Source organism: Panthera onca, chromosome A1, assembly GCF_046562875.1.
Source record: "Panthera onca isolate mPanOnc1 chromosome A1, mPanOnc1 haplotype 2, whole genome shotgun sequence".
Classification (NCBI taxonomy): domain Eukaryota; kingdom Metazoa; phylum Chordata; class Mammalia; order Carnivora; family Felidae; genus Panthera; species Panthera onca.
In genome coordinates, this window is record NC_138339.1 from 109,271,381 (window position 1) to 109,298,616 (window position 27,236).

Here is a 27,236-nt window from a genome sequence, read left to right on the forward strand (position 1 = left end):
TGGTAAGGGCATAAATGCATTAAAAATTCGCAAGAACATTTTTGTACACAACATGTCCAGTGTTACTTAAAATCTTTGCAGCTGAGAGAATCCTTTGAAAGTAGTGGGAGTGAGGACTGAGAAAACACATGGCAGCAGACCAGGCCTCAGGCATCCAGGGTCTCTATAAGCCACAGATTCCTATAATTACCCCTTCAGAGCCCCATGCTTCTTTTCCAACTGTGGCTCACATTCTCACCCTTTAACCCTATACTAAAAAAGAAAATAAATATGAAATTAAAACCAGAGTTCTGCCATATTTTTGTTCTATTTGCCCTATTTTTATTTTACAACATTATCTTGGCTTTCAGTTTCTATAGTGATTTCAAATCCAGAGCAGCAAAAATTGGACAGTGCGATGAAGAAAATAATGTGTTTGATAAAGGGACTTTGTGTGAAGAATCAGAATTAACCAAAGATCTTCTTATTTCAACTCCTGTTAAAAGCCTTTCTATAGTATAAGAATTCTCTTAAAGCCTAAAGACATTGTTCTAATATATAAATGAACCATTCGTATCTATTTTAACATCAGCAATGTGTAATTCATTTAAGAATGGTCAGATGAATAATACTCATAGCCCCCCACCCTGCCAGAAAGTACAAATATACACATCATCTTGCAATTATATCTCTGCCTCAAGAGTGACAGGCATCAGGCAGCTCTAACCTTGTCTCTTCTTTGACTGAAAACACCAAGGTCACATGTCAGTTTGCTACACTTCTCACCTAATATTATTATCTACATCTTCTATTATTGCCATTTTGCCAACTCTCTCAGAAAACAAACTCCTGCCCCCTTTAAGCTAATCTTTCCACAAACGCTCTAGATTCGAAATCCCAATCCCTTCTATCATCTGGAGCCATCCTTCCTTCTGTTGGGTCACTTTCATCTACAAAACACTCAGGTCAAGTTCTCCTTGCTGCATCTCCACACACAAAAGACATCTTTTTAACGGTAAATGTTACAGGTTGAATTGCTCCTGCCAAAAAAATACGTTCTAATCCTAGGCACCTGTGAATGTGACCTTAGTTGGAAACAGGGTCTTTGCAGATATAAATAGGTTAAGATGATACAATTAGGATAGACCCATAATCCATTATGACTGGTATTCTTACTAGAAGAGAAAAAAGAGATATAAGGAGAATGTCAAGTGACAATGGAAGGCAGAGACTGAAATGATGCATGCACTAACTAAGGAAGCCAAAGATTGTTGGCAATCACCAAAAGCTAAGACAAAAACATGGAACATACTCTCTCCCAGAGTCCAGAGAGAACATGGCCACGCCAACATCTTGATTTTAGACTTCTGGTACGTAGAACACTATGAGAAACGTAATTACTATTATACGTTGACTTCTATTGTTGTAAGTCACCCACACTGTGGTACTTTGTTATAGTGGCCCTGGGAAATATATATAGTCCTTAATGATATGATCCGGTACCTCCCTTGTCTGATCATCTGATAAGTGAAACCCTCAGTACTACGGCATAGGACACCTTCCAATTTATAGTTACTATGTGTTTTAAATACCACCATTATCTTCACCTTCAATAGACAATCATCACAGTATTTTCTCTGTTCTTAGTCTTTCTCACTTCTTTGTGTTATTTAACTTGGTATTTGTCTAATTCATCCTAACCTAGGTTGCCATAATTTGCAAATAAAAAAACTGTGTTTTATCTGGAAACCATAACCTCTACTAAACTTTTGAGATACCTCTAATGCAAAGCCACTATTTAAATAACACTGAATAGGGACTGTTTTGTTTACTTGCCACTCCCCTCCAACAAAATGAGTTAAAAGCAGAAACTGTTTTCCTATCACCTATGCCTAGTAGAAGAAAGCAATAAATACCAATACCAAGGGTTGGCACACTATGCCCATGAACCATAACCCTATCAATAAAGCATTACTGGAATACAGCCACACTTATTCAATTACATATCATTTATAACTGCTTTCAATTCTATAATGGCAGATACAAATAGTTGAGACAAAGACTCTATGGGCCCACAAACCCTAAAACATTTACTATCTGGTACTTTACAGAAAGTTTGCTGACCCATTTGGTGAATAAATGAAAATCACCAAAGATATCAAATGCAACCAATATGAAAGTAAAATCAATAAGCATATTAACATGGATATCTGGAGTTTTATAAGTGCGTGTATACAATAAATGTCTGAAGAACACTTTAAATATTATGATGCTTCAGTAAATTCACACTGATAATTACTCTTATTCGATGCATAGCAGCTATCACAGTGGTTAAATTTTACCATCTGCACATTTACCCGCTTAGTACGCCCCCACCATTTACACTGTGGATTAGTATGACAATTACTTTCATTAGTTACATACAGCTGACTCTCGAACAACATGGGTTTGAAGTGTGCAGTTCCACTTTTATGCAGATTTTTTCAGTACAGTAAATGCATTTTCTCATGTCTTTTCATTTTATCTCATATGATTTCCATAATAACATTTTTTCTCTGCCTTACTTTAAGAATACAGTATATAATACAGATAAACTTAAAACACACTTGTTAATGGATTATTTACATAAGCTTTTGGTTAACAGCAGGGTTTATTAGAAGTTTATGGGGACTCAGAAGTTAAACCTGGATTTTCAAATGTGCAGAGCATCACGAACTTAAGCCTCTGCCTTATTCAAGGGTCAATTGTACCTTTCTTAAAATGGACCTCTTTGAGCAAACACTTTTTATTTCACTGGGGGGAAATCATATAGTTTTTAGGACCTAAATAAATGCCATGGTTTCCATACAATAAATCATACTTTGTTATGATAATTAACACTTCACCTAACCATCTCGCATATCTGACCGTATCTGATCTAGAACACAGCTAAGAAATGAGGGGGATAAAAAGGGGATATACATTCTTGTGAAGTACAAACAGAGCACATGTGAACGTTATGTATATACACACACATACATGTACATGTAAAGATATATTTCACTATATATTTATAAACACATATGTGTTTATAAATATATATATTTCACTATATATTTATAAACACATATGTGTTTATAAATATATATATTTCACTATATATTTATAAACACATATGTGTTTATAAATATATATATTTGAAACTAGTTATAGCTTAAGTACATAAATATATACAACTCGGAGCCTGTTCTTAATTATACAAAATTATATGCAACGTACAAAGATCTTTAACCTGGAAAGATATAAGGCATAAAGATTAACTCAGTTTATTTTTAAAGTTTTTTTTTTTTTTAATTGAGGTATAACTGACATAGAACATACATTACTTTCAGGTATACAACACAATGATTTGATATTCATTGTAAATTATACACAATCTATACAAGTTAGTAGTGTAACTATGATAGCCAACACAAATTAAAAGTTCTAAATTATAATAATAAAATTTCTTCCTAAAAGTAGGCTAACCAACTGGAGCAGTGAGACGTATCACATGCCACCGATACATGTTTACAATTCATAAACATTTTAAAGCCTTGCTACACAAAGTAAGGTTTCAGAATGGGGGAGGAGGAATGGGCCTTGATTAAGGTCCCATCAGCAGGGACCTTGTCAGAAACGTGGAATCTGCATTTTAACAACATCCTCAGGAGATCTGTATGCACATTCAAGTTTGAGATCCCTGGTTCAGAGAAATTAAATAACTTTAAAAGAAAAAACTGTCTAGTACTCTTGCCAATCATCCAAACCCAAATGAAGGTCCAATTTTGCAAAATACAGATGGAAAACTTACAATATTCATTTAACAGAGGACAATACCTTGAGCACTTGAACTTGACCTTCAGTAGTAATTTCCTTTAGCAGCTCACAAAAGGATTGACATAGACCTACTGCGTATGTCTGAAATTCAATCAGAAGTCAAAATATACATATGAATACATTTGCAGTATTAAAAAAGGCAAAAATTCAATGTGGAACTATCACCTATTTGTGCATTATATACTTAAGGTCTAATCATATAAAGTTTCAATTAGAACTCTTAAGAAGGAAAAGCTTAGAAAATAAAAATACAGTTCACTGCTTTACTGATTTTTACAGAAATATAAGGATACATTTATCTGCATCCTATCTGCCTTACAGGGCTTACAAAGTTTTTTTCTCTCTTTAAAGTAATAGAGCGATCTTTAAAATTTGTAAAAGGTACCTCTTGATTTCAAATGAGCAACAATCAAATAACTACATAAATTTTTACAACGCAGAAACTACTAAACCATACCTGTAGAAATTCTGTTGATGATAAAAAGATATAACCATTGATGATCTTAAAGCAGGTTCTGAGGTTTTCTGAACTTAGTTCTGCCAATAAATTTATTTGAAAAAGAAAAAATTAATTCAATGTTCACAGTTTAAATGAAACAATTTATTTAGAACTAAGTTATATACCCTTCTTTACAAATCTTTTCTGAGTGCTATTCAGACTACTAAGATATAGATAGCTATCTAAAAACTGACATCAACCTATACCTGAGTACTTTCTCATACACCTCCACTAGTTAAAACAATTCAGAAAAAGATATTAAGGACCAGGCTTTTTTTCCCTTCAGAAAAGAATTATGTAACCAAATGAACCAACCTTTTGTTTCAAACTACATTTCTACTGCTAGTGCCCTACTTATGGAAAGAGTCCCTGTTACACTCCAAAAACTTAAACCATTTAGATAATTCTCAATCCTTGATCATCTTCAAATCTCCTCCCCTATAAGAACTTACACATAAAAGATGTTCTTAAAATTTAACTACCAGGGGCACCTGGGTGACTTAGTCCATTAAGCGTCTAACTCTTGATTTCAGTTCAGGTCATGATCTCAGTTAATGGGTTCAAGCCCCACATTGGGCTCCACACTGATGGCATTGAGGCTGCTTGGATTCTCTCTCTCCCCCGCTCTCAGTCCCTACCCTGCTCATGCAAGCTCTCTCTCTCAAAATAAATAAATTTAAAAAACTGTAACTACCAGAATAGCACAAGGATATTGTGTTTTAGCTATTCGAGTAGAAAGCTATTTTATTAAAATTGTATATCATCAAATGTTCATAGTGTTATTTTACATCTTATCACGTATAATACAACAGACTACAGATCTTATGTATATAATTATACAGATCAAAACATGACCCCAAAATCTACATTTAACATCTGCCATTCTTTGTTGCTAATATTTTCAAAATTCTACTTATAATACGATTAAAAAAGATTTTTTTTTCTGACAAAATATTGGCCTAGGCTCTGGCACTCAATTAATTCCCATCCTAGCAAAGTGAGAAGACATTCTATTTGGATGAGAACTTCCCATGTACTTTCAAAAGTATCGGACCATCTTACTTCCAGCTCAAAACGTCTTTTAAAGGCACATTCAGTACATACTTTAGGATTCAACAGACCAGTTTAAAATGAAAAAAGTGGAAGGGACAGAGATGGATGAAATTGTTACCATACTAATGAAAAGACATAGAAATAATAAAAGCTATCATCTAAATATTTTTCACGTAAGATGACAAAATCTCTGGATAAAGGAGCACGCCTTTATATTGGATAAAGCTGTTGTTGTTGTTGTTGTTTTTTAACGTTTATTTATTTTGAGAGAGAGAATGTGGGAGCAGAGGAGGGGCATAGAGAGAGGGAGAGAGAGAACCCCAAGCAGTCTCTGAGCTATCAACACAGAGCCCAACACGGGGCTCGAACTCACAAACGGTGATATTATGAACTGAGCTAAAACCTAGAGTAGGACGCTTAAGCGACTGAGCCACTCAAGGCAGCCCTGGATAAAATAATTCTTACAAGAAATTCATTGTCTTTTTCTCCTCAAGGAGAAAGTCAAGTCTGGACTTGGGCACACTGTTTAGCAGACCAACACTGAAAAAGAGATGGGCAATGATTACAAGTAAGGCAGAAAGGTCTTGCTTAAATAAGAGCTTAAAAAGGCCACAATACAGGCACATCAGGGAATGTAATTTCTAAATCACTGACATCTAAAATCTTATCAATATATACCATGAAGGGAACAATATTTAAGAAGGATTAATTTCCAAAACCACAGTGTCCATCTCTTCTTGCAGACACTTTAAACACTATTCCTGGGTGCATCTAGAGAGGCAAACACTCAAGTGACTAGTTCACTTCATACTGTTTTCCATGCCTCTATCATGCCAAGGTTAGCTTTGACTGAATTTTCTAGGACATGCTATTATCAGCAAGTATTAAATACTGACATTAAAAATACACTTAAAATTAATAAATTTATCTAGTTTAAAGTATAACGAATGTTATTCATTATATCCATGAGTTCCTACGGACACTCTGAAGAAAAATTACTGTCCAGTCTAATATCAGAAGGAGCTATGCTTTAAGGTGCCTGGGTGGCTCAGTCAGTTAAGCATCCAACGCTTGCTTTCAGCTCAGGTCACGATCTCATGGTTTGTGAGTTCGAGCCTCGCGTCAGGCTCTGTGCTCACCGTGTCAGAGCCGATTTCAGATCCTCCGTCTCCCCCTTTCTAGCCCTCTCCCACTGCTCTTTCCCTCCCTCACTCTCAAAAATAAAGGTTAAAAAAAATTTTTTAATAAAAAAAAAGAGCCATACTTCAACCATGCAAGAGATCGTATTTATTTTATTTGTTTTATTTTATATATATAGAGAGAGAGAGAGAGCACACCCGAGGAGAGAGGAGCAAATGGAGAGAGAGAATCCCAAGCAAGGCTCAATCCCAAAACCTTGGGATTATGACCTGAGATGAAATCAAGAGTTGGAAACTCAACCGACTGAGTCACCCAGGTGCCCTGTATTTACTTTCAGACCCTGTGAATAATTTAAATCAAATGCTATCAAGCAGGGGCTACTGCCCTCCCAGGAGATACATGGCAAGGGCTGGAAACTCTGGTTGTTACAACTGTCTAGTGGAATGAGGTTAAGGAGGCAACTAAGCTTCCTACAATGCACATGACAGCACCTCAAAGCAAAAAATGACCTGACCCAAAATGTCAACAGTGTCCACACTGAAAACGCCTAACTTAAGTGGTCAAGTGTTTCTCTCATAGCTTGTGAATGAAATCAGAGGCAAATCTCTGACCCATAGTATCTAATTGTGCTATGTCCATATATGATTTGTATCTATTAGTCTAATTATAATTTATACTCTGCAAATCCTTTTTTTTACCCCCTCTATTCTTTTCCTCCTGTAATCTGCACCTTCATGTTATGTTTTATTTATTTTCTTAAAGTCTCTGTAATAGGACAAAGAGAACAAATTATTGAATAATGTTAATAAAATTGAGTAGAAAACTCTAACCATACTACTTAATGTTTATGTTTGGAAATGTGACTATCACAATTTCTTTTTATTTCAAGTTGTGATAATATATGAGGGCTAAAATGTGTAAAAGAGCCTACATTATCATGAAGTTAGAGAGGGAAAAGTCCCTTCCAAATTAGAAAGCAAGTTACCAGCAGAAAAATTTGATGGGTCAAGGAACATTAGTTTGACATTTATGGTAACATGGACAAGAGCCAGTCAGATATGTATCTTGTAAGTAATGAGAATACTAAGTTAACACTATAAAATAGATTTAAAGGATTTTAAAAACAAGCCTTTAGAACTACATTATCTGAATTACTTTTAATTATAGCCTCTGGTTCTACTTTAAATTCCTCTGATTCTACATATATTTAGGAAAAAGGATATAAAATGAATTTTAGCCCTGGATTTATTTACACTTAATTAACATATCTTAAAAACCATTAACTTAAACATCTAATAATATTCAATATTGTTGGTTTTATGGATTTTAAACGAAAAAGAAAATTCCTGCCAATAGCTTTATTTCTACTTATAAAAATGTAATAGCTATCATATTGACTAAGTAACTTTTTAAAAATCACAGATATTGGAGCGCCTGGGTGGCTCAGTCAGTTGAGCATCCGACTTTGGCTCAGGTCATGATCTCGCAGTTTGTGAGTTCGAGCCCCGAACTGACCTCTGTGCTGACAGCTCGGAGACTGGAGCCTGCTTTGGATTCTGTGTCTCCCTCTCTCTGCCCCTTCCCCGCTCATGCTCTGTCTTACTCTGTCTCTCAAAGATGAATAAACGTTAAAAAAATTTTTTTTAAATAAATAAAAATCACAGATATAAAAAGAATGTGTTTTCACTGATAAGCTAAGCAAGTTTTCTTTTGATCTGTATTCTTAAATGATTAAAATTAATACTCTGGTTGGACTTCAAAGTAAATTTTAAACCTCATATAAAAGAATGTATACGCAAAATGCTGTATGTGGAAATTAGTTTTATAATACTCAAAAAAAAGTTAACACTGATGTCAAGGTTACTAAACGTGTAAACATGATTTCTTCATATTACCAAACCAAATATACATACCATAATACATAAAACAAATTACACATAATGTTTGCTTTCAAAGAGAAAAGCAGGGAATAAACTAATTCAAAAGCATCTATATCATCTATATTCACTGCTACTATCTGTAAAATACAGAATTTTTAAAACTTTTGAAAATTAAAAAAGTTTACATCAAATATCAATATCACAAGGATGAAATCTCACTAGTTCTTTTTTAAACAATGTTTACTCATTTTCAGAGAGAGGGCGTGCGTTTGTGGGGGAGGAACAGAGAGTGCATGTATGAGTACTCTTGGTGGGTGGGGGAGAGCAACAGATAGGGAGGGGGAGGGGGAGGGGGAGGGGGAGGGGGAGGGGGAGAGGGAGAGGGAGGGGGAGAGGGAGAGGGAGAGGGAGGGGGAGAGGGAGAGGGAGAGGGAGAGGGAGAGGGAGAGGGAGAGGGAGAGGCAGAGAGAGAGAGAGAGAGAGGGAGGGAGGGAGGGAGGGAGGGAGGGAGGGACAGAGGGAGGGACAGAGAGAGAGAGAGTGGGGGGGGTGGGGGAGAGAATATCCGAAGAAGGCTCAGTGCTGTCAGCACTGAACTCAAGGCAGGGCTTGATCTCACCAATAGTGAGATCATGATCTGAGCTGAAATCAAGAGTCAGATGCTTAACCGCCTAAGCCACCCAGGTGCTCTACAATTTCACTAGTTTTTGATCCAGTTAAGTAACAAATCCTAAAAAGGTTGGTTAGCTTTTCTTTTAAAACAACAGTAATATTAACAGTAACACATATAATTGCAAAATACTTAAATAATCTTTAGTATGTGCCAGAGAATGTTCTTAACACATAGAAGTCCTTACTGATTTGGAAAGACTATGCATCAACTACAAAGCTTTCTATGGTAAACTGTACCATAGTGTTTACCTAAATCTACACTCAAAATACTGTCATAAAATCACAGTAGGGTTAGTCAATGCTTTTATGTCTCTTTTTCCAGTGTACCAACCCTTCTCCTGCTATACTGTAAAGGTCAGGTATGCTGAATTTGGGGTCAAAGAACACAGGTAAAGTGAAATCACTGTGACTATCCACTTTGTCGTGAACAGGAGTCAGCCATTTTTACTTAAGAAGATATCCATAAAGGAAAATGTCTGAATCCTGTTCATGACAACGTTGATAATGGCTCCAGTTGAGGTTTCTATTCCTCGGTCAAATATAAAGAACAACTGTGGATTACCCAGAATGGCACTGTATGTGGTCTCCAAGTTAGGAAGAATAGAACTAAAAGGCCTCTGCCAGAGTTAAGGGAAATGAAAGGATTCCCACTCTATTTCTCTGTGGTGTCTTAAAGACAGACACAACTTTTCTTACAAGACTAGCAATAAGTGGTCTATTGACACAGTCTTCATCTTTGGGAATTTTTTCAACATTTTTATAAGGACACTTTATGATAAATGGCAAGTGGCTCTTTAATGGAAAACAATGGGTATTTTGGTATTATTTGAGATTTATATGAAGAACAGGATAACAGAAGATCTCAGAAAAAAACACAAAGGACTAGTTATATTATCTGCCCACTAATACCACCCAGCAAATGAGATGTTTTCTAATCAGTTTTAATAGTGTTTTAATCCACATTTGTTGATACTTTCAAAAAGTTTATCTACTTTTCCAGTGCATCATTGTACCTCAATATTTCTGCCTCTAATAAAACTGCTCACTACAAATAAGTTCCCAGAAAAAAGTCTTCAGATATTGCCATAAATGCCCTCTCCTGACAATATTCAGTTAGTGTATACAAAGTTCTAATGAAGGAATTAAAGATGCTTGAAGAATACTATGAATGGAAAAAAATTTTTACATTTTATAAATAAATGATAGTATTTTACAGACTGGAAAAGAACCAGAAAGGCGACTAAATAGCACCGTATATAATCCTTGTATTACTCCATGAGTTGATGTGGATGAAACTCGACTGTATTATGCTAACTGAAGTCAGTCAGTCAGAGAAAGACAAATATCATATGATTTCACTCACATGTGGAATTTAAGAAAAAATACAGATGATATGTGGGGAAGGGAAGGAAAAATAAAATAAGATAAAAACAGAGAGGCAAACCCTAAAAGACTCTTAAATACAGAAAACTGAGGGTTGCTGGAGGGGAGATGGGTGGGCAGATGGTCTAGACAGGTGATGGGCATTAAGGTCGGCAGTTGTGACAAGCACCGAGTGTCATATGTAAGTGATGAATCACTAAATTCTACTCCTGAAACCAATACTACACCAAATGTTAACCAACCTGAATTTAAATGAAATCTTGGAAAGAAAAAAAATGTGAATCTCCAATGATAAAATCCCTCACGAAGTAAAATCTCCATGAACAATTATTCATTTTTTCAATGTAAAATACTACATACTTGTGAATGGTAGTGATATCTAACAGAAAAGTATTTATTTCCTTGAGAATTATCATCATAATCCATGTTCAGATTGAAAAACAGAACAACAATTAGATCTCATCCAAGGTGGCTGAAAGAAACTAAGGCCCCATTCCTTGCAGAGTGTCCAGTTCCCCTATCCCATGTGCCACAAGTGATGCTCCAGGAACATCAAGCTTCGGGATAGGGTGCCTGGGTGCTCAGTTTAGCATCCAACTCTTGATTTCGACTCAGGTCATGATCTCACTGTTTGTGAGCTAGAGCCCCACGAATGGCTCTGCACCGACAGCTCAGAGCCTGCTCAGGATTCTCTCTCTCCCTCTCATTCTGCCCCTCCCCTGCTCGCATGCTCTCTCTCTCACAAAATAAACCTTAAAAGACAAAAAGAACACTAAGCTTCATGATGTCACATCTCTATACATAAGTAACACATCAACAAACAATAAATATTTGCCAGTAGTTAACAGTCTTCACATTGTTGCTTCCTTAGGCTAAATTAGAAACACGTATGGGGGCTCAGTCAGTTAAGCATCCAACTCTTGGTTTCAGCTCAAGTCATGATCTCACGGTTCATGAGTTCAAGCCCCACACTGGGCTCTGTGCTGGAAGCTGGGAGCCTGCTTGAGATTCTCTTTCTCCCTGTCTCTGCCCTCCCCAACTCACACTGTCTCTCTCTCAAAGTAAATTTAAGAATTAAAAAAAAGAAAAAAAAATATTTACAGAGCTCCTTTGTGATAGCATAAATCTGATAGCATAAAATCACTTTGTAAAACAAACTGGATGAAACCACGGTATACAGATGCAGTTTTATAATATTGTCTTTTAAATACTTTATAGAATCTGCTATGAAACACAGAAATTTTAACAAAGTTAAAACTAAACACAGAATTAGATTTCCAAGAAGACTTTTTTTAGTGATTTAGTAAATTTAGTGTTCACTCTTCACAAAGTAGAAATGGTTTTACAAAGTTATATAGGAAAAAAAATCCACAAACTATTAAAACACTATTAAACTTGTGAGTATCAGGAACTTGTGTAAAATGGAAGGTATAATTTAAAGTCACCCAAGGGGCGCCTGGGTGGCTCAGTCGGTTAAGCGGCCGACTACGGCTCAGGTCGTGATCTCGCGGTCTGTGAGTTCGAGCCCCGCGTCGGGCTCTGTGCTGACAGCTCAGAGCCTGGAGCCTGTTTCAGATTCTGTGTCTCCCTCTCTCTGACCCTCCCCTGTTCATGCTCTGTCTTTCTCTGTCTCAAAAATAAATAAACGTTAAAAAAAAAAAAAAATTTAAAGTCACCCAATAAGGCCCCAAAGGAAGGCTGCATTCAAAAACAGTATTAAGTTTACATTTTAATACATACCAAGAAGGGGGGACATATTCTGAAATATGCGAAGCAACTCCGGTGTAACACATGGGCTGTTTTCCAAAGTCACTAACCTAGGAAGAAAAAACAAATAGCTGAATCTCTTTCTATAGCCATTAAGCTCTTAACAATACAACTTACTAAAAAACTGTCCCATCTAAAGGAAGAAAGAAAAATGAACAATACAGCAAGTTACAAAAGTTATCTTTCTGTATCAAATGAAAAACGTATCTACACATCGCACATTATTATTTTCTATATACACAGCAAAAATAGTAAGGGAAGTAACTACATATTAAAATATTTACAACTACAAAATGTCTTTACAATAAAATTTTAATGATACAGCAAAAGCATGATTATTATGGAATGGTCAAGGAAACATAAAATTGTCTTGTTCTTTTTATATTGTTCTGTCACATGTAACTGATGTGCCCTTTCAACAAGACACTGGGCAATACGAAAGAATAAATCTATAAAAAATAAAATATATATGGGTTGTGGTTTATCACCTAAGTGTGCATTTGGTTTACCTCCTCACCCCTCACCCAAAGAAGTTAAAGGAGAAAAAAAAACATGATTGTCACAATAGTTGCAAGAAAGGAGTAGGAGGGGATCCTATTCAAAATCTAACATTCATTATAAAAACGCTTATCCTATTACAAACAGAAAGTAAATCCTTAATCTGGTAAGAGAGGACCTATCCAACACTCAAAGAAAACACACCTAATGATATGTTGAAGCCATTCTCTGGAAAAACAGAATCACATCTCAAAAAATTTCTTCTATTACCTTGCCTACCTTCCCATCTACTGAGTGTATATATGGACGGTTCCTCACATGATATGCCAACTAAGTTAATAAGACACAAGGGTGAGAAGAGAAAGTTAAATAGGCTTTATTTACAACAGGTGTGACAGACAGAAAAGAGAGAAAGAATTCATGAAGTATTTTAATCACTAAGCGACTTCAACAAGGATGCTGTAAATATCAATACACTGCATACAAAAATGAACTCAGTTTCTACACTCAAAACAAATACTTAAGATTTAAATAGATGTTGGGGCACCTGGGTGCCTTAGTCAGTTGAGTGTCCGACTCTTGCTTTCAGCTGGGGTCATGATCTCCCAGTTTTGTGAGTTTGAGCCCTCTGTCGGGCTCTGTGCTGGCAGCTCAGAGCCTGCTTGGGATTCTCTCTCTCCCTCTCTCTGACTCTCCCCCACTTGCAGGGTCTCTGTCTCTCTCAAATAAAGTAAAACTTAAAAACAAAATAAAAATATTTAAATAGATGTTATTATAAGAAACACTAATACAAAAATCTAGCATCATAATCATGTCAATTCTCTCCCCCACTTACAGTGTTTCTGTCTCTCTCAAATAAAACTTAGAAACAAAGTATTTAAATAGATGTTATTTTAAGAATCACTGATACAAACATCTAGCATCATAATGATGTCAATTCTCTCTAAACTGTTATAGAGAATCAATAAAACTTCAACTCTCCATAGACTTTCCCCTAGAAATTAGGAAAATGGATTCTAAAATGATTTAGAAGGCAAATGACCAAGAATAAACAAGAAATTTATCAAGAAAAAAAACATATGGCGGGGGGGGGGGGCACTTGCTTTATGACTCACTCTAAAACTAATGTATTTAATATAAAAAGAATACCACAAGAAACAGACCCACTCATTTATGACAGAGGCGGTTCCTAGGTTAAGAAAGGTTGGAAAACTCAGGCATTGGTGGGAAGCTACTGGGCCTCTACCCCACACAAAATACAGAAATTAATTCCAGTATTTATATGAGAAGTGTAAGTCTTTATTTTATAAGATGTTAGCAGTACATACTTATAGCTTTAGGTTTAAGAAAGACTACAGAAAAAGATGAATAGGACTACATTAAAGTTAACAATTACTCTATGTCAAAAGATGTCTCAAAATTGTCAAAATCTAAGTCACATGGTGGGAGAAAACTGTTTCTAATATATATAACTGAAAAGGGAACAGTATTCAAAGGAATATACAAAAGAGGTTAGAAAGAGAAAAACATATAGAACAAACGAACAAGCGATCCAGAGGATACAAAAATTGGCAATAAACTTGACTATTAAAAGTATAAAAAGATATTGTACCCAACCAGTAATCAAATCACAGCCAAAATTACAAATGCAAATTATAAGCAAAACAAGGTACAATTTTACCCCTACCATATTACCAGGATTTTCAGTCTGACCTAATAAATACTGGCAAAGCTATAAAAAAGTGAAAACTCTTGCACACTGCTGACAGGAAGAAGTTGGTATCAAGACTTGGAAAGTAAGTATTATTATCTGAACTAGTGAAATATGTCTATGTGCACACACCTATGACCTCATGAATAAGGCCTCATACATCTGCATACTTTTTCACGTACAAAAATGTTCAGGGTGCATTATCTGAACATCCGACAAAATGGCATATGAGTAAACGAACTGTTACATTCACACCATTAAACTCAGCAATATGGGTGAATCTTAGAACAGGGAGCTAAAAAAATTAAGTTAGAACACCTATTGTAAAATTTATATGAAGGTAAGATACATTGTGTAGAGTCACATACAAACGTGATTGTAAAAACAGCAAGCCACAAGAAAATAAACCAAGGAATGAAAACAAAAAATACTGGTACACCGGCTCATCCCTGCAATGAAAACAGGAGAATCCAACAAACATCCCACACCATGGGCTTCACAGACATTCTTACTCTCCCACAGCTTCACCAGGGTACAGAAAATGGATTTTCATTTTATGTAAGTTATAAATAATTACAAACAATATGACTTCCCTATTACTTTGTATCTATGAATTATTTCACAAATCTTAAATGTCAAAATTAGGAAGAAGAAGGGGGACATAGAAGAAAGCAGCCACCCACAAAATGAAGTACGGGCCACACACACAAGCAGTGGTAGCTTTAGATACTTTGATCAACAAGAAGAGGATTTGATTCCATGATTCCATTTCTCAAGAATAAAATGAAAGAAAAGATTTTTAAAATTCTTTCCTATTCCCCTTTAAAACAAAAATGAAACCGAAAGAAAAACCATAATCCAGTCATGATATTTCAGTGAGAAAACAATTGATGGGCATCTTCTAAATCTCAGAATACGTTTGAAGCTCTGTCACTGGGCCCAAATTAAGACTCCATGTGACTCTTTCCCTCCCACTGTCATTATCTTAGTAAAAAGAGCATTCAGGTCATTGTCACTCTCACTACCTACCTATGCTAGCTTCCCAAATACAAGCCATACTATTCTAAAAAGGAAGAAATCTTGGGGCGCCTAGGTGGCTCAGTTGGTCGAGCGTACAATTCTTGGTTTTGGCTCAAGTCATGATCTCACGGTTTGTGGGTTACAGCCCCATGTGGAGCGTGCTTGGGATTCTCTCTTTCTTCCTCTCTCTCTGGCTATCCCCCGCTCATACTCTCTCAAAATAAATAAACTTAAAAACAAAAAGGCAAAAAAATCTTGCAGAGTTTAAAGTACTTAAAAGTACTATGACATGGCGACCACTCCAGATTAAACAAGTGAATGCTAAGAAAGGAAAGAAAGAGAAACAAAGTCAAGGCACTAATGGAAAGTTAAGGGACAAGTTATGCTGATGAATAACTAGACAAAGTTGTATATACCAACATCTTTAGCTAGAGAAATGTAAATTTTAATGTTACCCCTCTAAATAAAATACAGAAAACAAAGAGCATGAAGTAAAAACACAGGCATAGCAATTCAACAAATAAATATAAGAGCATGAAAATTCTTTTGAGGCAAAGCCTCTCTGGTTAAGTGAAATACAAAATATAAAAATTTTCTCTGTATAGGAGATACAACTAAAGTTCTAATAGAAAAGCTAAAATGTAAAAGTTGAACAAAAAAAATCAAATCTAAACAAAATAAACCATATGACAATATTAGTATCAAAATTTAAATGCAAAACAATTAAAAGGTGAAAAATTAATCAATACATACATGTATCAAATGACACTTCATAATATTTTAAATTTTAAATACTGTGTTTTATTTGTTAAATTCTTTAAAACAATATAGAAAAATACCAAAACTCTGTGCAGTGAATAATAATTTTATTTCTAGCATTCAAGTATAAAAAGAAATAGAAATAAAAAGGGACACTGACACAAAGCAAACTAAATAGATATTTTAATAAATCACTGTCAAGATTAAGAAGTGAAACACTGATGTGAACCATACAACCTATTAGTTAGAAAGAATAGATATATATAAAGTCTGCATCTTTAATTTCATCACTATTTGAGACTGTTACAAAAAGACAGCCTCAAGTCATTAAAATTCTTAGTAACTTAAAAATTGTACAAGTGACAGGTTGTATTTACAATGCAATAAATCCATACCTGATTCATGTACTTTAATATCAGCAAAAAATAAATGAGGTTGCGTCAAAGAAGACATTAAAAAACTCTAATGCTACTACCAAAATAACAAGACTTAAGGGAAATAGGCCATTACAATGGAAGGCAAATTCATAGCTTTAAATGTTTTAGCACTTAAGAAAAGGTAATGAAGTAACTATTTTTTTATAGCTTTAAAAAATACACCCAGTTAAGGGTAGGAAGTAGAAAATATGAAGCAGCAGTAAAGTAACAAAGGGCAGAAACAGAGAACTCATAAAATGCAACATGTAGTTCTTTCATATTAATAAAAAGAAAAATCTCTAATATACTTTTTTTTTTTACATCTCTAATTTTTATTGGCAAAGAGAGTAGCCATTTTCATAACAAAGCCTATCAGAAACATCCACCAGCTTTGCCCAATGTATTTTCATTACATTCAGAGTATGCAATACCTGATGCATACTCTATTCTAGTTGGTAAGGCATGTGTTGAACCTAATTATGGTACTGGGCCCAAAGCACAGAATGTTTCTCTTGGTTACCTCTTACTTATCTTGTCAGTTACCTTTTAATTATGAATCCGTACTAGCATATAAAGTGCTGCTTCTACATCTTTGCCTGACTAATATATGTACTTTAAAAGAGATAATAAATATACTTTAAAAAGAGATAAATCAAAAATAAGACTACAAGTAACAGAGATAAAGCACATACCTGTATGTTTTTTTTGTTTTTTTTTTTATTAGTATCTTAAGGGAGGAAGTACCAAAATTAACAGACATGGAAAATCAAAACTAAAGTATGGACAAACTAACACCTAAGAAACAACCTGAAAATATTACCAAACTGTGAATAACTTCCCAGCCACTGCCATGAGTCCATTTCCAGTTCCCTTTTCTACTCAATTTTCAAATCATCCAAAGAATAGTTACCATATCACAGAGATCATTCCAGTATGGAAAAAAAACCACGTTTTTTAAAATAGTGAATTGGTAAAACACACATGACACTGATATGAAATCAGACAGTATCACAAAATATGGACAAGAGATCTTAAGAGTTCAGGAAAAAATAAAATCTGATAAAATACCACAGAACAACAGAAAAGACTTGTATAATATATCAAAAGTAGAATTCACCCTAGCAAGAAAAGTTTATCTCAGAAGTCAGCTCTTTAAAAAGAGAGATTTTGAGGTTTTAAGATGCTAATCTCCTGAGTAGACGGCAAAAGGCAGTCACATCAGTTGTTGTTGTTGTTGTTGTTTTTTAATGATGAAGACCATATTACATTTAATGGCATATAGCCCACGCTTATTGTGGACCAGCATCCATTACCTGATCTTACTTCCTTTAACAAAGAACAAAACGAAAACAAAAAAACTGTTAATGCAAGGTTTGTTCAAATTCTACTTAAAAATATTTTATAGTAATAGGTTTATATTAGGAAAGAAGATGAAAAATTATTGAGCCAAATCTCAGAATATTAAGTCAAATGACAAAAACAAACTTTAAGTAGAAAAAGAGGAAATGATAAATATAAGACCAGAAACTAACAAATAGGTAACAAAAATACAACAAAGAGAAAGCCAAAGGGTGGTTGTTTGAGAAGATTAGTAACACTGGCAAATCTCTAGCAAGCTGGATCAAGGGGGATGGGGGGAGGGGAACATGGGGGAAAAAACACATAATCACTCTAAAAAGTTTTCCTTTGTGTATGGGACCTCAAACATCTCCTACTACTAATTATCCCCTAGTAAGTTCAAATTCCCATTCTCCAAGATAACTATTTAAATCTTTTTTCTCCACAAATCCCTCTATCCTCTATGTACTTCCATTTCAGACAATAATATTAAAGTGATGACTATGCTTCATATTTGAGAAAACAGAATCTATTAGACCCAACCCCTTCCTATCACATCCCACTATAATACAAAAATCCATCTTCCTGCCTCCAGTTAAAATGGATGAAGTATCACTGATGTTACTTAAAACCAAAACCAACAAACAGCTACATATGCTAAATCGCATCCCTTCTTGCCTCCAATTAGTCGTTCTCTGGAACCTCATCCATCCCTCTAGACTCTGCATTCCCCACACCAGCCAACTGCTGCCCTATTTCGACATTCCTCTTCATTGTTAAGTGCTCCCAATGTTGTCACAGTCTGTAATTACTTAATTTCAATTCTACTCAGTTCTTACTACTTTACTGAAACCTTTGCTATCATCTCCATGTGGCCAAATTCACTTCTTTGTACGATTCTACCTAGAATAATCAGCAACGTTTGACGTACCTGACCACTCTTTCAGGAAATATTCTTTCTTGGCTTGGTTTTCCTCCTCTTATCAACAGACAGCTCTACTCTGTCACCCTTGATGGCGCCCCCCATGTGACCTCACAAATGCCTTAAGTTCCTTGGGATTCTGCTAGGAGCAGAATGTTCCACATCTGCCCTTCCTTCTTAGGCAACTTTACAGACTCTCATATGCAAAGAGCTAACCATTTAACACACATTATCTCATCCTCACAACCATGTGGGGTAGGAATTAAAATTATCCTAATTTTACAGATTAAGAAAGTCAGGCTCATAGATGATGATTACATACCTCATGCAGTGGCATAATTGGGACTGGCACCTATATCTGATTCAAAAAATGAGTTCTAACTCAGTATACTCTAGTTTAATTTAAAGAATCTAAGCTATTAAGCATTTGAGCTAAAAAAAACAACAACAAAAAAACAAAAAAAGAGAGAGAGAAAAGAAAGAAAAAAGGTATTCTAATAATTTCATTTTGTTTACATAAACTAAAGGCTAAGAAAACAATAGATAACAACAGAGCAATGTACATTTATTACTGCCTGTTCATGTAATCCTTAAAAAATTTATATACCTTTAATAAACACATTAATATGCTAAGTCTATAATGCTGTTAAGTATCAGAGTCTATCTCTTTACTGTAAGTAATACTTTTAATTTTTCTAATAGTCAACATCATATATTGTCTACATATTTATAGAAAAGTATGTGTCTGACACTAGTCAGAGACTAGTGTCTTTTTTTTTTTTTTTTTTTTTAATGTTTATTTATTTTTGAGACAGAGAGAGACAGAGCATGAACAGGGGAGGGGCGGAGAGAGAGGGAGACACAGAATCTGAAACAGGCTCCAGGCTCTGAGCTGTCAGCACAGAGCCCGACGCGGGGCTCAAACTCACGGACCGTGAGATCATGACCTGAGCCGAAGTCGGATGCTTAACCGACCGAGCCACCCAGGCGCCCCCAGAGACTAGTGTCTTAATTTGTAATCTAGAGTAGGCATTGGCCAGCTAGAGTTCATGGGTCATATTCAACCCACACTCAATTTCTATAAATGATGTTTTACTGGAACACAACCATTTTACATATTGTCTGTGACCACTCTCATGCTAAAACAGCAGAGGTCAATAGTCAAGACATCACACAGCCTGGAAAGCCTAAAATATCTACTATCTGCCCCTTTACAGAAAAAATTTGCCAACATCTGATCTCGAGTAATCCATCCTGTACACACAAAAATACATGAATATATATTTTCAACACATGCTAATTTATGATAAAACCACCCAAAGTCATTTAGGTTCCAACAACACAACCTAGAAAATATCAGAAAGTTAACTTGTAAATCGAGTATCTACCTAACATTTTAAAATCATTCATGTAGTATTCTGCTACAGATCATTAATTTGTAATTTGCACCAAAGACAGTTTCTAAAAAATAAAAAAAAAATGTTCATTCCTAAACATCTAAGAAAAACTAAGGCAAGAAGGAAAGGAAGGAGAGAAGGAAGAAAAAAGGAAACCAGAAATGTTCATTTTTTCCATGCTTAATTTCTGTGATTTTCTTTTTTAATTTCAATAGTCAGTTTATATATTACAATGTTGGAGCCTTTCCTGTATTATAATTGACCTGCAGAAATTTGCTGTCATCAGTAAGATAAGCTTAGTAAAGCCAAAGGATTTTCTAGCACAGTTCCTTACACAGTGGGCAGTCAATAAAGGTCTGCAGCAGTGAGCTGCCTCAGAAACAGAGTTTTTCTTTTTTAACTTTTAACACGACACACTACTCACTTGGCAAAATAATTAGTCAAGGCCAAGAAGCCTCAGCATTTGGGGCTGAGATATATTATCTGAGTATGTAATAGGTGAAGTAGCAAGAGGCTGAAAAATGAGTCAACATCCCCCAAAACATCTCATTTAACAGGCTGCAAGTTTTAAGTCATTTTTAGTTTTGAAGTTTTATTGAACTCTCCCCATTTTACATTTCAAATTCCAAAGGTTAAAGGCAGCTGAGTCGTTACTGAAATTTCCCCTTTCAACTTTGACTACTATGAGCCTATACTGAGCGACAGCTGCCAAGAATAGATGGAACTATGATGTTACCCAATTCAGGGAAAACGGTTTTATGTTTCTGTTTTTAAATACTGGGTTTTTAAGGCCTGTTACATGACCTTTGCTTTATTGGCATGAGAGTAGGGAAGGCCAGGAAAAAAAAAAAAAAAAAATCCAGGGAATCAAATTTTTCCTCTTACCATAATTCTAAACCATCTTCCAGAAGATAAACATGTGGAGGCTGGGAAACATCTGTACTCAGTTGGATAACTGGGAGCAGGAAAGGGTACAGGTTCTTGCTGTCTGCTCCTAATCCCTAAGGGAAGTATAAATAAAACTTAACGTAAGACACTCTAAGATCCCACCCCCACCAAAAAATAACCTATCGTATAAAAATGTCCTAAAATGAGCTGATAAAAAATAAATCCAAGATTTTCTGGGATGGTCCTAACTATAAGCACTACTAAAACAAGGTTAGTTCTGTTTACAATTGAACAGCAAGTAGCAAAAAAATACTATTCAATTGCCCAGTGGTAGTAGAATCATATACACCAATGGTATAAACATCTGTTTTAAGAGATTCCATATGTATCTTCCCCTCTGACTACTAAAGTGGTACTAACACTGCTATATTAAATTCCATAAATTATCTCACCTAAGTAATCTAAAATGAACCCAATCAAAATGTTCATTAGTAAGATAATTACATCATAGTACATTCATATTCCAGAATAGAGACTAGCCAATGAAAAAGTATTAGGCATGGAATAAAAACAATCTCAAAAATAATTACAAACTGGATTTAAAAGTACAGAAGAAGTGTGTATATAACAACTGCAAAAACCCAAGAATTTTTAAACATACCTACCACATGCAAAGAGATATACACATAAAAATGTTTCTTTGGAGTATACAGAAAAAATTAACACTAATTAAATATGGGAAGGGGGAAAGGATGCTGAAAGAATGTAAAAATTATTTTTTTCTTAAGCTTTGTTTTAAAAAAATGCACAAAATTTTTTTAATGAACAATTTTTGCTAGTATTTTTAATGACCCAAAAAATGGAGGAAGAAGAGGGGGGTTTATCTAAAATTCTAGTTTACCTAATTATTGTTTTATGGTGATTGACTCAGTGTATCACACTAAGTCCAAGCACTCTGAAAGGAAACATAAAGGATAAGAAGCCAATTTTTAATCCATAATAATCTCTGTAATCTGACAAACACAGAAAGGAAACCAATAAATATCAAACATCTCCTCATTTAGGAAGTAATTCAAATATCAATAGCTAATGGTAGAATACCTTTATGTTAAGCAAAACAAAATCCGTATGTATACATCTTCTGATGCCATATATATACTGAGTTCAATCTTTATTAGTGGGACAGATACCTAAATGGAAATGCATAAAGCTTATCCTTAAGTTTGGTTCTTTCTAAAACTAAAAATCAGTTGAAAGACCTTATTAAAGATCTTTTTAAAGGAAGATAGTTATTAAAATGTCACACTTAATAAAGTAGTACACTGTGTCTTAAAATTAAGTTCAATTTCACTCTCTGTAGTTCAATCTTTAATACAACAACAAAAGAAAAGGAACATTAAACTAGTCAAGTTCATTTTGATTATTAAGTAGACTTAAAATTTCCTAGAAAAATTAAAATCTATCTACTTACTTAGTGCACATCCCAAGAAGCATGAGATGCTAGCTTTCGCAAAACTAAAGCCTCTGCTAAACATGTAAGACTCTCGGCCAAAGCCTGAAGACATTTACCTTTGTAGTCTAATGGCCTGAAGAATGTGTGCAATCCCAGATATACAACTTTAAATGTGAACATTCTCTCAGCCCACAGTCATAACTACAAGACATTGTCTACAACATTATGAAAAAAATCACATAACACATTTTCTACAACAGTATGAAAGCTCAAAATTAAATTCATCAGTTATTAAAATGATCAGAAATGCTTCAAGAAGCAGAAATCTTATTGTATAATAATTACATAAGACAGAAGGGAAAATGAGGTGAAGGGTATTCTGTACTATCTTTGCAACAGTCAGTGAATTTATAAGGTTATTATTATTTTTTAGGTTAAGGGAAAAAAAGAATAAAACCCCCTAAATATTGGCATTTCACAGGATAACGTATTTGACTGCCTTCTCCTGTGTCATGTGCATGCGGAAAATGTCCCAAAATATTATCTGCAAACACAGATCTCTGAACTCCAGACACTGAATAACTACAGGACATCATCACCCAGAAGTCATCTCAAACTCTTTAAGGTGACCACTGAACCAATTCAGTCTTCCAAAAAACAGTTCCTGTCCGGCCTTTCCAAACTCAAGTGACCTGTACGACTACCTATTTAGTGGTAAACAGTCTCTCATCCTCCTCCTAGTTCCTGTTCCTACTCACCGCACATCCTAACAATCCTTTATTCTACTATTTTTCAAATCTTTCCCCTTCTTTCCATGCATTTTACTTCAGAACTGCATCATCTATTTTCATGGTTAACAGAAAACGTACCAACCACTTCCCCTGACCTTAGTTTTACTCCATTCCAAACCCTGTCTCCACTGGCACCCTGATTACCTTACTAAAATAAAAATGTTAACACTCCTTGCTCTGAACTTGAAGAGATGTTCTTGTGGCCTTCCTGACCAGGCCCCTATAACCATGTTCTGTACTATGCTCCGGCCACACCATACAACTCAGTATTATCAATCACAATGTTAAAATCTGGAGGAAGCGGACAGATTTAACGCATGCATTTACTACTCTTCTCTGCCAGGATCCACTTAAAGAATATAGGCGGATGTGTTTAAAAGATCCATAACCATAAGTACAAAGATAACGTAAGAAAAGATAAGGACTGAAAAGACAAGCAGTAACTTAGCAAACTTAGAAAACCAAGCTCAAAGTCAGCTGTAAGAAAAGGTCAAGAAGCAACTTGATTTACATTACAGAAACTCCAAAAGACACAGGAACTGGTAGCACCAGGTACTTTGGGAAGGGTGACGTTCAAGGTCAGGTATTAAAACTAAGAGGGCCTCTAGAGTTTTACAAAGCAGCATGATGCCAAGATCTCATCCAAGTCCACAAACAACTGGTCCCGTTTGATTCTCTGATAACGTAAAACAAATTATCTCAAGACAAGGAGATACCCGGTAATGAAAAGCAGGGATACATTAAAAAAAAAAGGGAGATGTAACATGCAAGAGACAGGAAAATGAAAGATCTTTTACTAAGAAAAGACATCAAAAACAAGGATGGTTCCCCTACAAAACTACCCAGCTAGATTATATCCAAAAGGAAAAATTTGCAATTTACTACTGTAAATGTAAGTTCCCCATACATTTTCAACTCTCTCCATTAGCGTTTTTGTTTTTTTGTTTGTTTTTTTAAGTAGGCTTCTGGTCCAGCCTGGAGCCCAGTGCAGGGCATGAACTCATGACCCGGAGATCAAGACCTGAGCTGAGATCAAGAGTGAGACACTTAACCAACTGAGCCACACAGGAACCCCCCAATTAGCTTTTTAGTGCCCTAAATTTATATTGACAAAATGTTGATGATTCTGGAAGTTGGGTGATAGTTACCTAAAGACTGATTATATTGTTCTTCCTTTTGTGTATGCTTCAAATTTTTCACAACTTAAAAAGTAATAACAAAAGCAGGCAATCAAGGATCAAGAGATGATCTCTTCAACCAGAGACTACTAGTCTGGGTTCCCAGAGCTTAAAAAATGAAAACAAAAACATACAAATAAACTATTATCTCCCTCTCAAATCTGAAAAGCCCAAAGATGGCAGTGTTTTCTATAAAATGAACCTTAACAATAACCCTTAGTATAATTTTCTCAAATGACTGAAAAACACATTTTAAGCTATAATCTCAACTTTATATTAAACGTCGTATGCTTTCTTCAAGAAGGCGATGAACACTTGGCTGGAACCCTGCACCTCTGGCCTAAACAAATACAGAGTGCGAATGGGTCGCAATGGAAGGAAAAGGCCCTATCCACTCCAAACATTCCGAGCAGGTTACTGTGGCTTCCTCAGACTTCCTGAGGTAATCCTACCTAAGGAGACAGAGAAGCTGGGTTTTTTCACACCTCCCTCACAAAACTCTCAAAAGGAGTCTAATAAGAACACATTTTGGCAAAGATGTAACACAAAAGAGGTGGGATCACAGTTTGTTCTGTTATTTCTGAGGGCAATCTCAGGACAGTCAGTAACCTTATCCTAACCTTTGTACCCTTTTCTATAAAAGGGACATAATCTTCGCAAGAGATCACAACAATTAAATAGTAGATAAGAAGAGATGCTACATGAGAGACTTATTAAAAAGAAGGTGCTTTCACAGGAATTTTGTATCACTATTCATTTATTTGAAACTGCCTTACGTAGGATTTTTTAACTATAAAATTCATCCATAAGGTTTACTGAAAGAAAAAAAATTGCATTTCAAAAAAAGGATGTTTGAGAAAGGTTTTTTAAAAACTCGTGTTCACGTGTTTTTCCCCCCCTATTTTTAACTTATTCAAAAAATGGAGAGTGGTAACTATCAACTCAGAGCTCTCTCCATTGGACAATCTATCACAATTTGGGGCAAGGCCAGTAAAACTGAGTTGAGCATACCTGGATGCAGATATTAGACTTGGCATTAAAATCTTACCTTTCTGTCCTCTCGCCGTCAGACTGTAAGTCACTGTAACAGTTCAAATGACAACTACAGCCTGTTCATCACTCTCTGAAATCTGAGATTCCTCTCTACCTGCTGCACAACCCTGACACCTCAAAGTCACGAGGACAAAAACCATATTCACTCCTTCCCTCAAAAGTAACTCACCTGATTGTCTACCTTCTCACTTTATGAAAGAGTAAAATTTTGATTTTAGATCACAAAAAAAGGGTGAAAATGAAGAGCAAGTTTATACAGAAAAGCTCTGAATACCAAGCAAAGTGCATGGAAAGTATAACAGACTGCACAAATCATGAGCCTATCACCATGAGAGACCACTTCATCTAATGAAAGAAACGTCTTTAAAAAGGAGAGAGTATTTCCTACATGTCAAAAAATGTCCGAAGCCAACACACTAAAGTAGTTTTTAAAACTGTTTAAGATAATTTATGAAAAAGACATAACTGGGAGGCCTTTCACTACCATTAAAATAAAGCACATGAAAACAATGAAAAATTTGTAAAAAGGAAAAAAAAAGCAAAAACCCAGAATCTTAAGCACAGAGAACTGGTGGTGGCCAGAGGGGAGGTGAGGGAGAGGATCGGTGAAATACAAAAAAGGGATTAATGGGTACAAAACTCCATTTATATAATAAAGAGGCCTCAGGGATGAGAGGTACAGCACAGGGAATACAGTTAATAATACTCTAATAACACTGTATGGTGACAAGGGGCATCTATACCCCTTGTGGTGAACACTGAGTAACGTACAGGACGGTCCGATCAACTGTTGTACACATGGAGCTAACAGAACACTGTATGTTAATCAGACTTCAATAAAAAAAAGAAATATACTAAATTCAGAAAGTGGAAAGTAAATTACCTGAACAAGATGAATAAGTGTTGTCAGAATAGCACATCTCAACATATTGTGTTCTTCGCTCTGCTTCCAAAGAAGAGGCAAATACTGTACCAAACATCCTACATACGGTCGTATCTATCACAACAGAAGGAAGAGAAGCAAAAGACTGTATTAGGAAAGAAGGCAATTTCCTTCAAGACACAATGACAGAACATTATTAAGTCCCAGGAAGGAAGTATTTATTATTTTCTAGATGAAATATATTATGCATCTATCTTTTTAAAAATAAATCAGAGACATAAAGCTCTACGGTTATTATTTTTCAAGAATTTAAAATAAGTACCAAATTTACTGCATGAAATAAAATTTAGGAAAACAACATAATGTAGCCAGTTATCGAGAGCTTAACAGAACACATTATTATACCCTAGTTCTTTTTTAATGAAACAGCTTACCTAACTGGAAATTACACTGTTTTAAAAAGTCAGCATTTACTCATACATTCAACAATTATCTGATGGCATCCTCCAGTAACAGGCCCTGAGGACAAGGCACCAGAAAGAAAAGAATGTAAAGGTACACTTACAAACCCTTACAATGAAAAAAGTATAATTATAAAGGTGTACAGGAGGTATAATGAAAACACAGAAGAAAATCCTTTAAAAAATTTTTTAATGTTTATTTATTTTTGAGAGAGAGAAAGAGACAAACATCAGAGT

The 27,236-nt window shown here is 35.2% G+C and overlaps 1 protein-coding gene across 1 annotated transcript in view; it reads right to left on the bottom strand.

Moving 5' to 3' along the window:
* Nucleotides 1-27,236, bottom strand: part of IPO11 (importin 11) — a 198,499-nt gene that overhangs the window by 87,275 nt on the left and 83,988 nt on the right. The window contains exons 20-24 of the mRNA XM_060635693.3: nt 26,539-26,652; nt 21,178-21,293; nt 12,205-12,281; nt 4,295-4,374; nt 3,838-3,918 (exon numbers count right to left, since the gene is read on the bottom strand). Coding sequence (XP_060491676.1) covers nt 3,838-3,918; nt 4,295-4,374; nt 12,205-12,281; nt 21,178-21,293; nt 26,539-26,652 — 468 coding nt within the window. The remainder of the gene's footprint in view (nt 1-3,837; nt 3,919-4,294; nt 4,375-12,204; nt 12,282-21,177; nt 21,294-26,538; nt 26,653-27,236) is intronic.